Below are 16,012 nucleotides of genomic sequence, written 5' to 3'. Positions count from 1 at the left end.
ATAACTAAGGGCATTGTCCAGATGCTCCTTGGAGAGAGAACTTTGGCCAGCTCCCTCTGGAAAAGGTGAGCTGGACCACCTTGAGCAGCTCACGGAGGTCTGACGCTCTGACAGTGGTCGGAGCAGGTATTTGGGGAGTCGCAGCACCTCACAAGGCCACTACCTCCCTCACGCACGATGCAGATGCTTAAACCCGAGCTGCAGCCTGGCTAGGGTCCAGCACCGCTGAAGGAACGTGCGCAGCGTTGAATGGGTTTATGCCTGTTCTCCCAATTGTTCTGTACTCTGCATCCTCAACTTAATGACTGCAGAGGAAGGAAGACCTTTCAAAGATGTGATAAAGTCTGTAAGTAGAAAAGAGACCTTTCCACCCCTGACAGATTGCAGTCTGAAGTAAAGAAGTGGAACGTAGGCGTAGATCCAAGCCCCACTGATGTCAACAAGAGTATTTCCATTGACGTCAGCAGACTCTGGATCGAGCCCTCGAATTTCCTAGCATATGTCACCTGCTAAAAAAGACACCAGCGACGCTGGCCAGCATTTTCCAAAGAGAGCCCAGTTTGGGCTGTTCTGCATCCAGATGCCCAACCTGGGTGGTTAGAACAAGGGAATTCCCAGTCTGGATCAGACATGGGGTGTGCCAGCCCTGGTAGGTGGCTGTCAACAGCAGCCAGCACCGGGTCTCGCAGGAAGGTGTGAGAAGTCTGGGACAATCTGCTCCTCTTACATCCCGCCTCACTCTGATTTCTCATAGTGAAGAGAAATGCCAAGGCCTTGGGGCATGAGGTGTAATAGCCAAACCTGAATCTCCATTAGCAGCTGTTTCTATGTGTCATAAACCAGCTTAATCATCTCAAGTGGCCATGTTTGCCAGCTCCTGGCGTGGCAGCGAGGGCATACAGTTGCATAAGTTGGAGCTGCCAAGCCCCTAACCTGTAAACCAGAGCTGTCCAAATCAAAAGCACAGCTTCGAAATGGCAGCACTGGTTTAAAAGCCACCTGAGCGCGCAGCTTTCCTCTGCATGTTTCCTGCCAAATTCTGGCCCGCTTCATTAGCAAGACATTAAGGCCAAGGCAAGAACTTCCTCCACAAAGTTCAGGGTTAGATTTGGCTTCCTTGTGTCCCTAACGGCCGACGCCTCGAGCAACATCAGCAGCAGGGAACAGGAACACGGACAGGACGTGGCTGAAATGGGCACGTCTCACTGTGGAATGCTTCACAGAATTATAGAATCATTGAAGTTGGAAAAGACCCTTAAAATCATCCGAGTCCAGTTGTAAAGCTAGCACTGCAAGCTTCCTCATGTTCCCCCTCATTTGCATGAAAAATAACCTCAACTCACACAAAAAAAGTAAAAAAACCCCAAACAAACCAAAAAAGGTGCCAGTGGCATTGGGGCAGTGGATGCACAGAAACCACATCTTCTGGAGGCCCAGCCTCCCCTTGCCCTCGCAAAGATGCGGATTTCAGCCTCTTCCAGCTGTTCCTTCTTATAAATACACAAAATAAAACGACTGCTCATTCTCACTGTCACAAACAGACAAGCAGCACGCTCAAAGTACAGGAAATTGACTCCCAGTAGTCCAATCTAAAGGCAGCTTCACCTGCCTCCTCTTAAACTGTACCTAGACTGGGCAGGCCGAATACACCCGTATCATTAGTCCGTCGCCTGAGTAATCCAAGCGGCGGGCCCGCAGGGGGGGATGGAGGAAATCACTCCTGAGCCATTCCTGGCAAGGCCTCTAGATGTCCACACAGCCCAAAATATGAGAAGGGTTGTGGAGGAGGCAGCAGTTCCACAGCCCAGGGGATGGCCAGCCTCACCCCAGCCACCATGAAATGCTCCCCTAGGGGTTTCACCACCTGGCCTTGCTGCCTTTGAGACCAGTGAGGGTGAAGGAGGTCTAGGAAGGGATCGTCCCCCCATGATTTTAGCCACCCAACTTGGTTTTCTAAATTAGGGATCTTGATGTTCGGGGTGACCATCTCCGGTGAGGATACCCCTTGCTCCCCAGCGCACACACACAGGCCACCAGCCTCAAAGTAGCTTTGGCTGCTGAAAAGTAAGAAAAGTTCCTTATTTCTTTGCCCTCTCCAGCATCTGCAGAACCTGCTGGGGCCCTTCAAGGGACAAATGGATGAAGCAGGGGTGAAAGCTGAGGAGAAACAGGCTTATGCAACAGAGTCTTCCTGCCCAGACCAGATGATAAGACACGGGACTTCCCAAACAATGAATTCAAATTCCTCTTTGTTTATGGATGACCAAGTTTGGTCTCTTGTCACAGGCTGTTGACACTCAGCTCTGGCTTCCCCCTTTCTCTGTTGCAAACACACAATCTGGCCAGAAAAACAGTGGTGAAGAAATCCCACCGCGGCAAAGAACCATCTGTCGGGAGAGCTTCTACATTGCACTCCTTGGCAGGAGCTGGGAACTTGGGGGCTCTGGAGGAAAAGTCCTCACACCTGAGCCCTGAGATGATCTGTCCCTGTTCAGCAGGGATGGGGAAGGGGAAAAGGGGTTCCCGATCCATGATACGTGTGCCACAAAGCATTTCAAAACAGTACGCAGCCTGCACAGCGCTACAAAGCACTGGCAGCGGTGCCACAAGCCAGTGCTGTGGACCAAAAAAGCTGGTTTTGGAAACCCCTAATGGGGATCTGCCCTGAGAGCTCTCCAACCCATTTTGGGCAGATCCCTGAAGAGCTGCCAAACAGCCCCGTTCACCTCTGCATTCTGGCCACCCAGTGGTGCTGTCACCCCTGCCTCAAGCCAGGCACCACAAAAAACCTTGACATCCTCACCAAAACTCCTGCTTCTATTCAGAAACTGAAGCGGGGACACTTCCCTTGCCTCACTGCCTGCTTTCAAACCCAGCTAGAAATCTCAGGCAGCCCTTTTGCTCTTCAGTCACTGCCGTGGCCACAGCCAAACATCAACAGCGAGAAGCCAAGCGTGGGAGAAGTGGTGGCTTTCCAGGAGCCACCCAAATCCCGCGGTCCCTCGTTTTCCAGCTGCAGTGACACTCGCCCAATCTAATCATCAGGGGAATTATTTGTTATGTTCCCTGTACACAAACAACCTTGCCAAAGGAAATGCCTTTTCCGCCCCGGCTCCTGCTCTCGACCGCACTCCAGGCACAGTCTGTCCCTTCACTCGGGCCACTGTGGATCCCTTCACGTCCCTCTCTTCCCCCCCCTCCCCGTCTCGAATTTGCTAGAAACAACCATATATGGTAAAAAAAAAAAAAAGAGAAAACAGCACAGAGATGCTCCAGAAGTCTCCGGCAGGCACCCACCAGCTCTCCCAGCAATTCAGGGGTGCCAGCCGCTTGTCTGACAGACGGGGCAAAGGACAGCTTGCTACGAAAGGAGTGTGGCTTCTCCAGGCAACGCTGGGTAGCGACTCCCGATAACCTAGACCAGGAGAAAAAAAAAAAAAAAGCTGCTTCTATCAGCATCAGGCTTTTATTATAAGCAGGATTAAAATGGCTAGTGTGAACAAGGGCAGTTTCTATGGCCGGCACGGTGTGCAGTGCCAAAAGCTGCTGTACTGCCCAGTTTCTGCCTTACCCAGTTCCTTGTCTATGATCCACAGCAGCCCCAGCTCTCAGTGAGTCACCTCAGGGCCTGGTTTCTTGCTCAGCCCAACCCTGCAGCCCTTGACCCAGGTCATCTCCAGCATAGAGCGTTAGTCACGCTGCTCTCCTTGCTGCACCTCGCCCCCCGCCAGGCATGCCAGGAGAAGACAAGGCTCTGGCCACTCTCCCCATCCACCCTCACCACTGGCCTTACTCTCAATTAAGGGTTGGGGAGATCCTCCACACACCACAATTCCCATGGGAAATAAGCTGAGAGGGGGGTGGACGCCTTAAAACAATGTAGTGGGAGCAAGGAAGCCCCCAAGAGATGGTCTCTGGCCAGAAATCCGAGTGGCTTCTCTTCTGATGCCCTTGTTTCTTGAAGGAGACGTGACATTTTGAAGCTTTCGTTTCTACAAGCTGAAATTCCTAAGCATTTCTGAAACCCTTGCTTAATCCAGCGTACTGCTTGCGTGGGAAACCTTGTGAACCAAGTCTCAGCTCTAAGGACGTTACAGCTGTTCCTTCTTCTGCAGAAGGACTGGGGAGGCATTGCCAGCCAGATAGGGGTCAGGAGAGCAAAGGGCAAAAGCTGATTGACAGATAAAGAGAAATTTGGAGAGGATTCGGGCTGTGGAACGTGCCTTGGCCCATATCTTTGGTGAGCTCTTTCCCTTAGAACTTGATCATCCTTTGACATTGCTGGAATGTGTTTTACTGTGCGAGAAGGAGCAGCCATGAGCTGGATACGTCTTCCTTGGAAAGACCGGCACCAAAGGCAACCGGAGAGGGAGAACGTAAACATGGCTCCTAAGGGAATGATGGGAGCAGATCCAAGCTGGGCTGGCGTCTTTGGGATCAAATATCCCAAAGCTGGCAAGGCCGGAATGAGACCTCTCCTCGTTTTGCCAAATTAGAACAAACCCACAATTCTTCATTATTTCAGTACCTTTTTCTTAGCACGCAGCTGGAAACAATGGGGCGAGCTTGCTGGGACCAGAGGCGGCCGGAAAAAGGCGCAGTTCCTCCATTATGTACCCGAGTGTGAAATAATTCTCTCGCAGCAAGGAAATCTGTCCTGCAGTTTGGCAGGAAAACAGTTTAACCAACTGGCTTATCAGTTTATACTAACAGGTGTGAATTAACTCCAGGGGAAGGAGAGGATGGCAGAGAAAAAAAAACACGGTGCACACCACGAACACACGGACAAACAAGCTCTGAAGGACAATGGAGACAACTGCTAACTGAACTGCATCCCCTTTCCTCCTTTGGGGTGGGGAGGTCACAGAAGCCCTCGTTTTCCATTCCTGCTTTGTTGGGTGGCTCCAAAAATATTGTTCTCCTGTTTCCTCCACTCCCCGTGTTTTCCTGAGCTGTAAAAGCATTAACAGGTTTTAAAACCATGGGCAGAACAGCCCCCGCCTGTCAGGGAGGAATGTCTGCTCAGCAAAAATTATCTAGGAAGGAAAATTCGAGGGTTTCTTTGAGTCAAAAGTCTCCTACGGGCAACGACACAACTGTCTCCACTCCCCAAATCCCAGCTAATAAAAGAGGGATGAGGGGCCTGCCCCAGCCACAGGTTAGAGGTTGTGGTTGTTTGCCACCGGTCAGATCAAGGTGAGACTTGTTGATGAAAAAATACCAACCATTTTCTACAGCCGATAGCAAGAAACATCCAGACACTGTAATCTTAAAAACAAACACTTGGCCTCAGATATTTTTCGACAGCCACTTTCTGTCCCCTCCCCCCTCAAGACATCCTCTGGAAGGATCCCGAAGCATGGGGGAGCGGGAGGGGGTGTCACGCTTCCCTTTTAGGCCTATGATGGTGCGTTGGGAGGGATATTTCTGGGACAGACGCATGGGAAAGGCCCAGAACACGGTCGTGGGTGGGAAGCGGGTGCAGGCCCCTCATCAGGGTGTCATGGGAAGGGGCAGAAGTGGGGGAAATACCCCCCAATACACAACCCAGAAGGAAGGGGGGAGACCCACCAGGGTCAGTCCTCGGTCCCTTACCTCAAATTCGTCCTTATTTACCTCAGATAACGTGGGGGGAAGGGGGGCAGCCCAGAAAGGGGCTGAGGCAGCACCTCAGGCACGGCAGAGGGGAGGCCAGGGGCGCTGAGGAAATGCCCCCAGGCTGCCCTGGGCCGGAGGCTGGGGGGGGGGGGGGGGGGGGGGGCGGTGAGTAAGGGGGCAGACAGGCCCCAACGGGGCGACGGGGGCACCAAAGGCCCTGTCGAGCCGCTCCCAGTTCACCCAGTACACCAAGTCCCAGCCCAGTAGGTCCCAGTCACCCACCCTGGGGGCACTCTCCCCCTCCCTCATGGCCAAGAACGTCCCAAGCCGTTCCCTGCTCGCCATTGGCCACCGGCGCCGCCGTCCTCACTTCCCATTGGTCTGCTGCGCTGTCACTCCGACCCACTCACCGCCCCCCCGCCCCCTCTTTTTCCTAGAACACGCTCGCCTCTCCTTCACACGCTGTCCACGCTCCCCACCGGGAGCGCTGATTGGTCGGCGGGGCTGTAAACAAGGTGGCGGTGGCCAATAGTGGCGCTGATCACGCGAGCAGCACGCCTGGCCACGCGCCCTCGGCGTGGAGCTGCTGGCATCAACAGGCGCAGGGCGGGGGGGGAGCGCGCGGGCGCGGCTATAAAAGGCGGCGGGCGGAAGGGGCCGCGCTCACAGAGCTGAGGGCAGCGGTTGTTACGGTGCGGCTGTGGCGTTCGCTCCCACCCCTGTAGCTCCTTCAGCTTTAGCCAACAAAGGCTTAAACTGCCAATTTTGAGTGAAATTCGCCTGGTTTAGAAGAGTTTTTTTTACTTTCTGGGGGAAAAAAAGAACCAAAAACCCGCGGTTGTTGCCCTGTGCTGCTCTTCTGCTTGTTTCTCAAGAGCATTTCTCCCCACTCGTCTCAGCCATGGTGATGTTCAAGAAGGTGAAGAGTTTCCACCTGGCTTTCAGCGAGCCTGAGAAGGTCTACTGCAGTGGGGAGAAAGTGGCCGGGCATGTGTTGGTGGAGGTGGCTGAGGTCACTCGAGTCAGTGCTGTCAAGGTGCTGGCCTGTGGGGTGGCCAAAGTCAACTGGGCCAAGGGCCCCCAGCAGTGCAAGCAGGAGGTGGAGTACCTGCGCTTCGAGGATGTCCTCAGCCTGGAGGAGCAGCCCACTGGTGAGGCTCTGGGGCTGGGACAAGGGGAGCAAAAGGTGGGGGTGTGGGGTGCATAAAAGGGCTTGGAAAGGTGCCTGCTGAGGAGCAGCTTTTCCTTTGCTCTTGGGAGGCCGGAGTGAGTCTCCTGGTTGCATCCCTTCGGGATACATGTTGGCTGGGCAAGTTGTGCAGCGAGGAGTCGCGGTGTTCCGTGGGGGATGATGAGTCTGGGGAGAAGTAACCAAACGCATTGAAACCTGCGGAGGGTGGCAGGGCTCGGTGAAGTCAAGTTCAGAGTTTGCAAGGTGAGGGCTAAAAGCAAAGCTGGGTGAGCTGCCTGCCGTTGGGTGTTGGTGTGGCTGGCGGAACGGCAGCGATGCCTGCAGGGAGCGAGAAGAGGACTTGGCCTCAGCTGAGTGTCGAGGCAGCCGGAGGTGCCGGTAGCCCACACGGGGCGGGTGGTGGCCCAGGACAAGGAGTTTCTTCTCCTGGGCATGGAGAATTGCCTTCAGCAGCCTCTCTGTTAGGCTGGCTCCAGGGAAGGCGAGAGATGAGGACTTGGCAGAGTGTCCTGGTAGATAACCAAGGCGATGTGAAGTCTTTGGAGATGGAGAGATTGCCGGTCAGAAGAAGTGGGGACTTGTTGCTCCCACGGAGTGGAAGTGGGGTGTGGCAGGGAGAGGTAGCAGGGAGTGAAGCACATCAGGACACTGTGTTCTGGCTTCAGTCGGATGTTGAAAGAAGTGAGATTCAGTGAGCCTTACTTCCCTGCTTCGAGAGGACAGCGGGCTCTCGGGCTGTTTTAGGGGGGTAGACATGGGTGGCTCTTACCCAACAGCTCATGCAGCTCAAGCCTGCGCAGCGCTTGACTTCATCGCGCCTGTGTAAGCAAATGGGGGATAATGCTTAAGAACAAACCCCCAGAGCTTCAGCTGACGCTTTCCTTCCACTTCTCTTTTCCCAGATGAGGACGGCTCTGTAATCCTGAGACCCGGTAACAAGTATGAGTACAAATTCGGATTCGAGCTTCCCCAAGGGTAAGTATGAGATGAATGCTGCTTCATAAAAAGACACATTGGGATTGTTGTGGAAAAACTCTTGCTGCTTCAGATGTCTTAATGAGTGTTTCTTCCCCACAGGCCTCTGGGTACCACCTTCAAGGGAAAGTACGGCTGCGTGGATTATTGGGTGAAAGCCTTCTTGGAGCGCCCATCTATCCCTGCTCAGGAGATAAAGAAGCGCTTTGAGGTTATGGATCCCGTTGATGTGAACACTCCAGAACTGTTGGTACGTGCTGCTTCGCTCAGAGAAGTTTGGCTGTAGACAGGTGTTAGGAGGGAGAAAAAGCCCTTGGGTAGGGTCAGTCTGACCTCTGGCATTAAGACGCCTCTAATGGGCTTTATTGCTGAGCATGGATTAAATACTTAGTTCTTAAGAAGTACTACACTGAGAGAAAGAGAGCCGCTTGTTCTGCTTTCGCTTGGCTGCAAGGCCCTGGAACCTGATGGGGAAGTTATAGTTCGTTGCAAAACAAGAGGAAGGAAGGAGGAGCGGGCTGGGAACAGCAGGCTGGTATCACCTGGGTGACAATCCTGTTTGTCAACAGTCCCCAGTTGCTGCCAAGAAGGAGAAGAAGGTGTCCTGCATGTTCATTCCTGACGGACGCGTGTCGGTCAGCGCTCAAATCGACAGGAAAGGGTTTTGTGAAGGTAAGAGCCTGTCCTCCCCTCTCAGAGAAGGGGAGGTGAGCGGTACCCGAGCATCGGGGGTGTAAAATGGCAAAAACGGGGGAAGTGCTCTGGCCTTGCTCAATGCCAAACGCCGTTCCCTCCCCAGGTGATGAGATCTGCATCAATGCTGACTTTGAAAACACTTGCTCACGCATCGTGGTGCCCAAAGCAGCCATCGTTGCCAAGCACACCTACCTGGCCAACGGGCAGACCAAGGTCTTCACCCAGAAGCTCTCCTGCGTCCGAGGCAACCACATAGTCTCAGGCATGTCCGAGTCCTGGCGGGGCAAAACCATCCGTGTCAAGAAGCTCAAACCGTCCATCTTGGGCTGCAACATTCTGCGTGTGGAGTATTTCCTGCAGGTGAGCGGCTGGACTTGCTATTTCCCCCTCCTCGCTCGGTCAGGCGGGTTAACTTTGTCCAGCCCGGGGTCCCAACGTTCCTCAAAACTCTTGGTTCTTGCCTTCGCAGATCTACGTCAGTGTCCCTGGGTCCAAGAAAATAATCTTGGAGCTGCCCCTCGTCATCGGCAGCCGCTCGGGCATCAGCAGCCGCAGCTCCAGCATGGCCAGTCAGACCAGCTCCGAGATGAGCTGGGTGGATTTGAACCTTCCCGATGCTCCAGAAGGTGAGTGGAGCTGTGGTAACTGTGAAGGGGTCCTTGGTGACCCCACCGAAGTTTGGGGCGCTGTTGGGGGGCAGAACCCAGAGCTCACCGATCCCTCCATCCCTTGCAGCGCCCCCGTGCTACCTGGACATCGTTCCTGAAGACCATCGCCTGGAGAGCCCCACCACGCCTCTCCTGGATGACCCCGACAGCTTCGACAGCCCCATATTCATGTACGCCCCGGAGTTCAAGTTCATGCCACCGCCCACCTACACGGAGGTGAGCAGCGGTGGGGGGCAGCAGGGGGGGAGCCGGAGGGGTCTTGCCTGCGCCAGGCCTGCTGGAGGGTAGCGTGGGATTCAATCTCGCAGCATCTCAAACGGGTTTTTTGCTTCCTCACCCAGGTGGACCCCTGCATCGCCAACAACAACGTGCAGTGAGCGCAGAGTCAAGAAAAAGTAACTTTCCGGCTTTTTTTGTGGACTCCATGTGCTGAGGCGAATGCCTGGTGGTGGCACGGACATCACTCGGTGCCCCGCTGCCCACAGAGTGGCCGCTGGAAGGGCCCGCAGCTCCTGGCGAGCGTGAGGAGGTGATGAGTGTATGAGTCTGTGTGCCCTCGTGTGCTGGCTGTGCCGAGACGCCCCGCTGCAGTGCCCGCCGTGCCTTCGGACCTTGCTGACAGCCAAAGTCTTCCAAGAGAAAAAACCACCACCAAACCTTGAACTTAGCACGGTGCTCACATGGAAATGGGCGGGAGAGCGACTGAAAACCAAAACCAAACACTGAAATGCTGGGTCGGAACTGGCCACCGCGCCCTCCCGTCCCGTCCGCCACTGGTTTGGTGAATGCGCCACCCAGGCGTGCAGAGATGGTGACTAAACCTGTTCTGGGGTGGCTGTGCCGCAGCTTTCACCTCCCCGTGGCCACAGTGTCCTGCGGCCACCATCCTATGGTCACATCCAGGCGATGCTGGGCCGGCCGACCCCATGGGGGAAAGGTGGCTCATGGTGGGAAACGCTGGTGGCACCAGAGCGGGATGGAGAGGGGGGAGCGGCTCCTTTTCTACTGTTTTCTATTTTTTGGGGTGGGATGAGGGGAGAATAAATAAATGTATTTTGTACTGCCACTGCTCTCTGCCTCTGCTTCAATAAAGAGACGTGCGAGATGCTGGCACAACCGCTGAACGGGGCCTCTGGTGCTCGTTAACCAGCCACCTGCTAATTACCTGCTGCTGTGGTGAGCATCTTGCTCTGGCTATAGATCCTCTCCCTGGGGGGGCTCTGTGTGTGTGGATTTTCCCAGTTTTCCTGGCAAAAGGGGTGCTGGTGGCCAGCAGGGGAAACTGAGGCACGGCATGTGGCAGCGGGGCAAAGGGAATTCCCTGCTGGCTGCTGCGGCACCATCCTCCTCCCCAGGCCTGGGTTTTTTTGGGAATGGGGGTGAAAGTTGATGGCGGAGGGCCGGGGGCTGCGGCTGCCTCTAGGAAAACAACCGTGACCTTGGCGGAGGGCTCGGCACCCTGCCCCCCGCACCGTGCCTCAGTTTCCCTGTCCTGCCGCGGGGGCTGGGTGCCACGGCCGGCCCTTATCTCACCGCCGCTGCCGGCATGGCATGGCACCTGCCCCGCACGTCACGGCCTTATCGCCGGGACACCGGGGGCTCTGGCTGTGTGCCACAGCGAGCCCGGGGGGGAACAGTGGTGGCCCCACATGAGCCCCAAACGGGCCCAGTGGCGGCCCCACACGAGCCCCAAACGGGCCCAGTGGCGGCCCCACACGAGCCCCAAACGGGCCCAGTGGCGGCCCCACACGAGCCCCAGCCCGGGGGTCCCCCGGTGCCTCGTGCCTCAGTTTCCCCGGCCAGGCCCCGCGCCAGCCCCGTCCCAGCACCCCGGGCCCCCCCGCCAAGTGGGTGAGGGGTCAGCCCCGCTCCAGGCCAAGTATGGGCACAGTGGGCCGGGGCGGGGGGGGCTGTGCCTGGGGGGGCTGGCGGGGGGCCAGGGCTGGGAGCTGTAAACACTCAGCCCTCGGCTGCAGCAGGAGAAGCCCCCCCCCCCCCCCCCCGCTCCGGAACAGGCTTCACCTGCCCTACAGCCACCACAGCAGGAGGAAGAAGCCCCCAGCCCCAATTTTATAGCCCCCCCAGCACAGGTTCTACCTGCCCCACAGCCACAGGGGCAAGGGGTCCCCAGCTCCAATTTTATAGCCCCCCCCCCCGAAATGAGCTCCACCAGTCGAGGGGGGAGGGGGCAGCTCCCTGGAGACACCCCCCCCCCCCCCCCGTATGTGTTTTCCCCAGTAGAAGGGCTGGGAGGAGACAGTACCCCCCCCACCCCCCCACTTTACAGCCTCAATTAAATAAATTAGGGCAATAAACCCCCCCGCCCCGACTCGGACTTTGCTCGGGAGTGTCCGCCTATACCCAGCACCACGGGGGCCTCATCCTGACCCCTGCTGGCCCCCCCCCCCCCCCCCGTATTTTCAGCCCCCTGCCCAGTTTTCCTCCTCCGTCCCAGGCCGGGGGGGGCGGGGGGCTAATCCCATAGAGCTGAGGAGGCGGCAGCTGCAAAAATGGTCTTTTCTGGAAAAAAAGAAGAAAAAGAAAAAAGGATTGAAGCTGCTGCCCCCCCCAGCATCCCTGGATTGGGGGGCAGGGGGTGCTCTCTGCCCCATCCCATACCTGGGGTCACCCGTGTGTCTGTCCTGGCACGAAGCCACCCCCCGTGGGTCTGTGTCCCGTCCCCCCCAGGGGGGGCCTGGGGACCCTGCAGCCAGGGCTGGATGCGGCCAGGGCCGGGGGGGGGGTGTGCTGGGGGGGGGGGGGGGGGGGCTGCTGCCAGCTGCAGCGCTGGGACCCCCCAGCCACAGGGGGAAGCGGGAGGGACAGTCCCAGCGGGGAGGTCAGGATCATGGCTGACCCCCTGGAGTGGGGACCCCCCGGCGCCCCCCAGCCCAGCATGGTGGCTGCCCTCCCCCACCCCACCCCCGCCACCAGCTGCCTCGGGCCGGCTCTGGCGCCGGGCCTGCGCTGGCTGCGGCCGCTGCCGAGGGTCCCAACTGGGCCAAAGGTCCCGCACGGAGCACGCAGCGGGGGCACTGCGCTGCTGCCTGCGCCGCTGCCTGCACCCCTGCCTGCGCTGCTGCCCACGCCCTGCTGCCCGCACCCCTGCCCGTACCCTGCCCGTGCCCCTGGGCTGCTGCCCACGCCCTGCCTATGCCCCTGCCTGCACCGCCACCCGTACCCCACCTGTGCTCCTGCCCCCACCCTGCCTGCACTGCTGCCTGCACCGCTGCCCGTACCCCTGCCTGTGCTCCTGCCCGCACTGCTGCCCACGCTCCTGCCCGCACTGCTGTCCCTGCCCACAGCTCGGCGGAGCCGGGGGGGGGCCACTCACACGTGGGAGCCGGTTCCACCACCAAGAGGTTTTCCAGCCCCGGGGGGGTCCCGTCCGCCCCCCCAGAATCGCCACCTCCTGGAGTCCTGTGATACCCCAGGCAGCTCTGATTTGGGGGGGGGGGGGGGGGCGGGGCGGTGGCCCGGCCCAGCCCTGCTGGGGGCTCGGCTGCTTTGCCCCCCCCCCCCCCCCCCCCAGGCAGTGGAATGTGCCCGAACCAGGAACTTGGGGCTGGCGCCTCTGTCACATGAGGGGCATGTGGGTACCCCTGCCCCGGCCTTGACCTGCCCTTGCCCCCCCCCAAAAAAACAACACTTCCCCCCTCAAAGAAAAGGCCCTTTCCCACAAAAAAAAACCACTTTCACCCCCCAAAATCCTCTTCCCACCCCAAAACCACCTTTTCAAACCTCCAAAAATATATTCCCCCCCCCCCCCAATCCCTTTCCCTCCCAAAAAATACATTGCCCCCCCGCAAGGCACCTTCTCCCCTCCCCCCCCAGTTGCCGGCACATGCCAGGAGCAGCCCCACACCCCAACTCTGTCCCACCACGGGGGTCCTGGGGGGCCACAAGAGACCCCAGGGGGGGGAGGAGGGGGCTGCTGGGGCTCCCCTTCTCCCCCCCACCCCCCGAATCCCAGCGGGATTTGAGGCCAGGACAAGCTGGAAATACCAAAATCAGCTTTATTCCACCGAAAATTTGTTTTAAAAAAACCCAACTATTAAAAAGCTGCTGCAAAATTGGGGGGGGGGGGGCGGGGGGGAAAGAGGTGGGTATCCCTCCCCCCCCCCCCCCCCCCATCACCCCAAAACCCACCTCCAAAAGGGACAGTGCCACCCACCGCTGGGTGGGGGACAAGGCTGGGGGGTCGTGTCCCCCCCCCAGCCCCCAGCAGTGTCCCAGCCCAGTGTCCCTGTGACACGAGTGCCACCTGCCGGCTGGGGGGGGGGGCGACAGGGGACCCCAGTGTCCACGGTGGGGGGGTTGACAGTGGATCCCAGTGTCCATGGGGGGGGTGTCTGTGTGACAGGGGACCCCAGTGTCCATGGAGGGGGGGGGGGGTGTCAGTAAACCGCCTCGTCCATGTTGTCGTCGCTGTCGGCCCCGAAGTCCTCGCCATTGTCGAAGTAGGACATGATGTAGTCAGTCTCCTGAGGACAAGGGGGGGGGGGGCAGGTGAGACCTAGCCCCCCCTGCACCCATCACCCCACCCGGGGTCCCCCTGGGCCCCCCCACCTCACCTCCTCGTGCTCCTCCTCGTCATACTCCTCTTCCTCCTCCTCCTTCCCTTCTTCTTCCTCCTCCTTCTCCTCTTCCTCCTCCGATGTCACCTCCTCTTCCTTCTTCTCCAGGCTCTGGGGGGGTGTGGTGTGTGTCAGGGGAGCCCCTACAGCGTTAATGTGGGGGGGGAGGGGTGCAAAATCCAGCCAGGCCACCCCAGCAGGGACCCCCACCATTACCACCGGGGCGGCCGGTGGCTGAGCCTTCGGCCTCGTTACCTCCAGCTTCTTGATGGCCTCCTCCTTGTCGAGCGCGACGCGCTGCTTGCACTTGGGGATGAGGATGGTGGTCCCTGGGGGGGTGGGGAGGGAGGGCAGAAGGTGGTGTCACCCCCCCGGGGGGGCAGCCTGGCCCCATGGCGGGGATGGGGTGGGGGGGTCACTCACTGCCCCTCCGCAGCCGCCGCACCCGGATCTTCAGCTCCCGTGGAAGCCGCCTCCAGTCTGGGGGGGGGGGGGGGGGGGCAGAGAGAAGGGCTGGGTCAGGCCCCCCTGCCCCACACTGTGCCCCCCCCCCCCCCTGCCCCCCATGTCACCCCCTGACCTGGGTTCCAGTCGATGGCGCTGTCGACGGGGCTGGAGAGCTGGTACTTGTCCGAGTAGCGCTCAATATCTGGGGGGTGGGGGTGGGGGGGTGGGAGTCAGGGGGGGGCGTGTGGCTCGGGGGGGACACGATGGGACAGATATGCAGGGACAGCCGATGGCACTGGGTGGCCCAGCTGGAAAACATCCCCAACAGGGCCCAGCACGGGGGGGGGGGGGGGAGGGGGGGCATCCTGACAGTGAGGGGGGTGACAGTACAGTGGGGCTGGGGGCAAGGTGGGGGGGATTACAGTGCGGAGGGGGAGGGGGGCATCACAGTGCAGTGGGGGGGACATGGGGCTGGGGGCGGGGGGTGTGTGTGTCATGACACAGTGGGGGGACCATGGGGCTGGGGGGGGTCACTGTGCAGTGCAGCTGGGGTGTCACGGCGCAGCGGGGGGGGGGGCCATGGCGTGTCATGACACAGGGGAAGGGGGGGCCATGGGGGGGTCATGACACGGCGGGGTCCATGGGTGCCAAGCTGCCCCGGCGCAGCGGTACGGATGCCGTGGGTCCCAGCCTGGAGGGGGGGTGCAGGTGGCTGTGGGGCACCCCCCAGCCCCCCCCCCCCTACCTCTGCGGGGTGCCCCGGGCTTGACGAAGTAGGGGAGCCCCTTCATGGCCCCGCGCAGCTCCTGCTTCAGCGCCAGCATGTACTCCCCCTCCTCGCCCCCCGGCAGTGGGGCTGCCCGCTGCTCCAGCGCCTGCGGCACCAGCGCTCAGCTGGGGGGGTCGGGTCAGGGGGACCCCAACCAGGGGCACCTCCCCCCCCCCCCAACAAGGACTTACCGGGAAGAGGGGTGCGGGCTGCAGCGTGGGGGGGGGCAGCGCGTCCCCCTTGCCGATCCCCACCGCCTCCACGTTGAAGGTCATCTGCCCCCGGCCGCGGCCGCGACCCCGGCCCGCCATGCCTGGGGGGCACGGGGGGGCTGGGGGTGCGGGGTGAGGGGGGACCTGGGTGTGCAGGGGGGCGCGGGGGGGCACGGGGAGCGCGGGGTGAGGGGGGCTGGGGGACATGAGGTGAGGGGGACATGGGGGGCGCAGGGGAGGAATTGGGGACATAGGGTAAGGGGGGCATGGGGGGGGCTGGGGGGTCACGTGGGGTCCAGCGTGAGGGAGGCATGGGGGGGCGCAGGGGGGCCTGGGGGGGCTAGAGGCCCGGGGTGAGGGGACTCTGGGGGGCCGGGGGGTGGGTGCAGGGAGGGTCAGCGCTCGGGCGGGCACAGGGAGCTGTGGGGCAGCCCCCCGGACCTGGGGACACGAGGGGGACAACACGGCGCAGCCCCCCGGGACATGAAGGGGGGAGGGGGGGGCGGGGCACAGGGAGCTGTGGGGCAGCCCCCCGGGCCGCAGGGGAACACACGACCCACGGCGCAGCCCCCTCCCCACCAGGGCCCGTACTCACACCGCGCACGCGCTCACGTGCTTCCGCGGCGGCGCAACGCTCGCAGGGGGCGGAGCCCAGGTGCCAGCGCCGCGCTGATTTGTGGGCGGCGGAGCCAGTCAGAGGGGAGGGGCGGGGCGAGGGGTGGGAACGGACACTTGAATGGGGCGGGCGGGGGTTGGGGGCACGGTCCCACGGTTCCCGCCCCGCTGCCCTACGGCACGTCAGCCCCCAGCCCAACCGGACTGGGACCCCCAGGCCTGCTGCCCCATGGCTCCCAGCCCCGCCACTCTGGGCCCCCCAG

General features: G+C 60.2%; 2 protein-coding genes and 1 long non-coding RNA gene across 8 annotated transcripts in view; 1 reads left to right on the top strand and 2 right to left on the bottom strand.

The window, feature by feature from the left end:
* LOC308054802 overlaps positions 1–6,116 on the bottom strand; it is a 31,020-nt gene extending 24,904 nt beyond the window's left edge. For all 6 annotated transcript variants that reach the window (XR_013924229.1, XR_013924230.1, XR_013924231.1 and 3 more), the window contains exon 1: positions 5,596–6,116. This is a non-coding gene — a long non-coding RNA (uncharacterized lncRNA). The remainder of the gene's footprint in view (positions 1–5,595) is intronic.
* A 153-nt stretch (positions 6,117–6,269) lies between these two features.
* On the top strand, positions 6,270–10,195 carry TXNIP (thioredoxin interacting protein). The gene is made up of 8 exons (XM_080368147.1): positions 6,270–6,749; positions 7,693–7,765; positions 7,868–8,015; positions 8,335–8,437; positions 8,565–8,821; positions 8,931–9,087; positions 9,197–9,345; positions 9,471–10,195. Exons 1-8 carry the CDS (start codon positions 6,500–6,502, stop codon positions 9,504–9,506), a joined length of 1,173 nt encoding a protein of 390 aa, XP_080224273.1. The 5' UTR covers positions 6,270–6,499; the 3' UTR covers positions 9,507–10,195.
* Positions 10,196–13,473: 3,278 nt separating this feature from the next.
* POLR3GL (RNA polymerase III subunit GL) lies at positions 13,474–15,805 on the bottom strand. The gene is made up of 8 exons (XM_080368485.1): positions 15,730–15,805; positions 15,114–15,253; positions 14,899–15,028; positions 14,287–14,355; positions 14,130–14,186; positions 13,962–14,035; positions 13,704–13,817; positions 13,474–13,613 (listed from the first exon to the last, which is right to left on the bottom strand). Exons 2-8 carry the CDS (start codon positions 15,231–15,233, stop codon positions 13,527–13,529), a joined length of 651 nt encoding a protein of 216 aa, XP_080224611.1. The 5' UTR covers positions 15,234–15,253; positions 15,730–15,805; the 3' UTR covers positions 13,474–13,526.
* Positions 15,806–16,012: the final 207 nt, after the last annotated feature.

Source organism: Falco punctatus (assembly GCF_963210335.1).
Source record: "Falco punctatus genome assembly, chromosome: 18".
NCBI lineage: Eukaryota > Metazoa > Chordata > Aves > Falconiformes > Falconidae > Falco > Falco punctatus.
Note: the sequence above shows the minus strand (reverse complement) of the source record. Positions and strands in the feature narration are given on the sequence as shown.

What these genes read in the sequence shown, in the direction of transcription:
- TXNIP (XM_080368147.1), top strand. Translation starts at nt 6,500, where the DNA reads ATGGTGATGTTCAAGAAGGTGAAGAGTTTCCACCTGGCTTTCAGCGAG. An exon ending in GGATTCGAGCTTCCCCAAGG is followed by an intron (nt 7,766 to 7,867) that starts GTAAGTATGAGA and finishes TCTTCCCCACAG; the next exon opens with GCCTCTGGGTACCACCTTCA. An exon ending in CAGGAAAGGGTTTTGTGAAG is followed by an intron (nt 8,438 to 8,564) that starts GTAAGAGCCTGT and finishes TTCCCTCCCCAG; the next exon opens with GTGATGAGATCTGCATCAAT.
- POLR3GL (XM_080368485.1), bottom strand. Translation starts at nt 15,233, where the DNA reads ATGGCGGGCCGGGGTCGCGGCCGCGGCCGGGGGCAGATGACCTTCAAC. An exon ending in GCCCGGGGCACCCCGCAGAG is followed by an intron (nt 14,356 to 14,898) that starts GTAGGGGGGGGG and finishes CCCACCCCCCAG; the next exon opens with ATATTGAGCGCTACTCGGAC. An exon ending in AGGCCATCAAGAAGCTGGAG is followed by an intron (nt 13,818 to 13,961) that starts GTAACGAGGCCG and finishes ACACCCCCCCAG; the next exon opens with AGCCTGGAGAAGAAGGAAGA.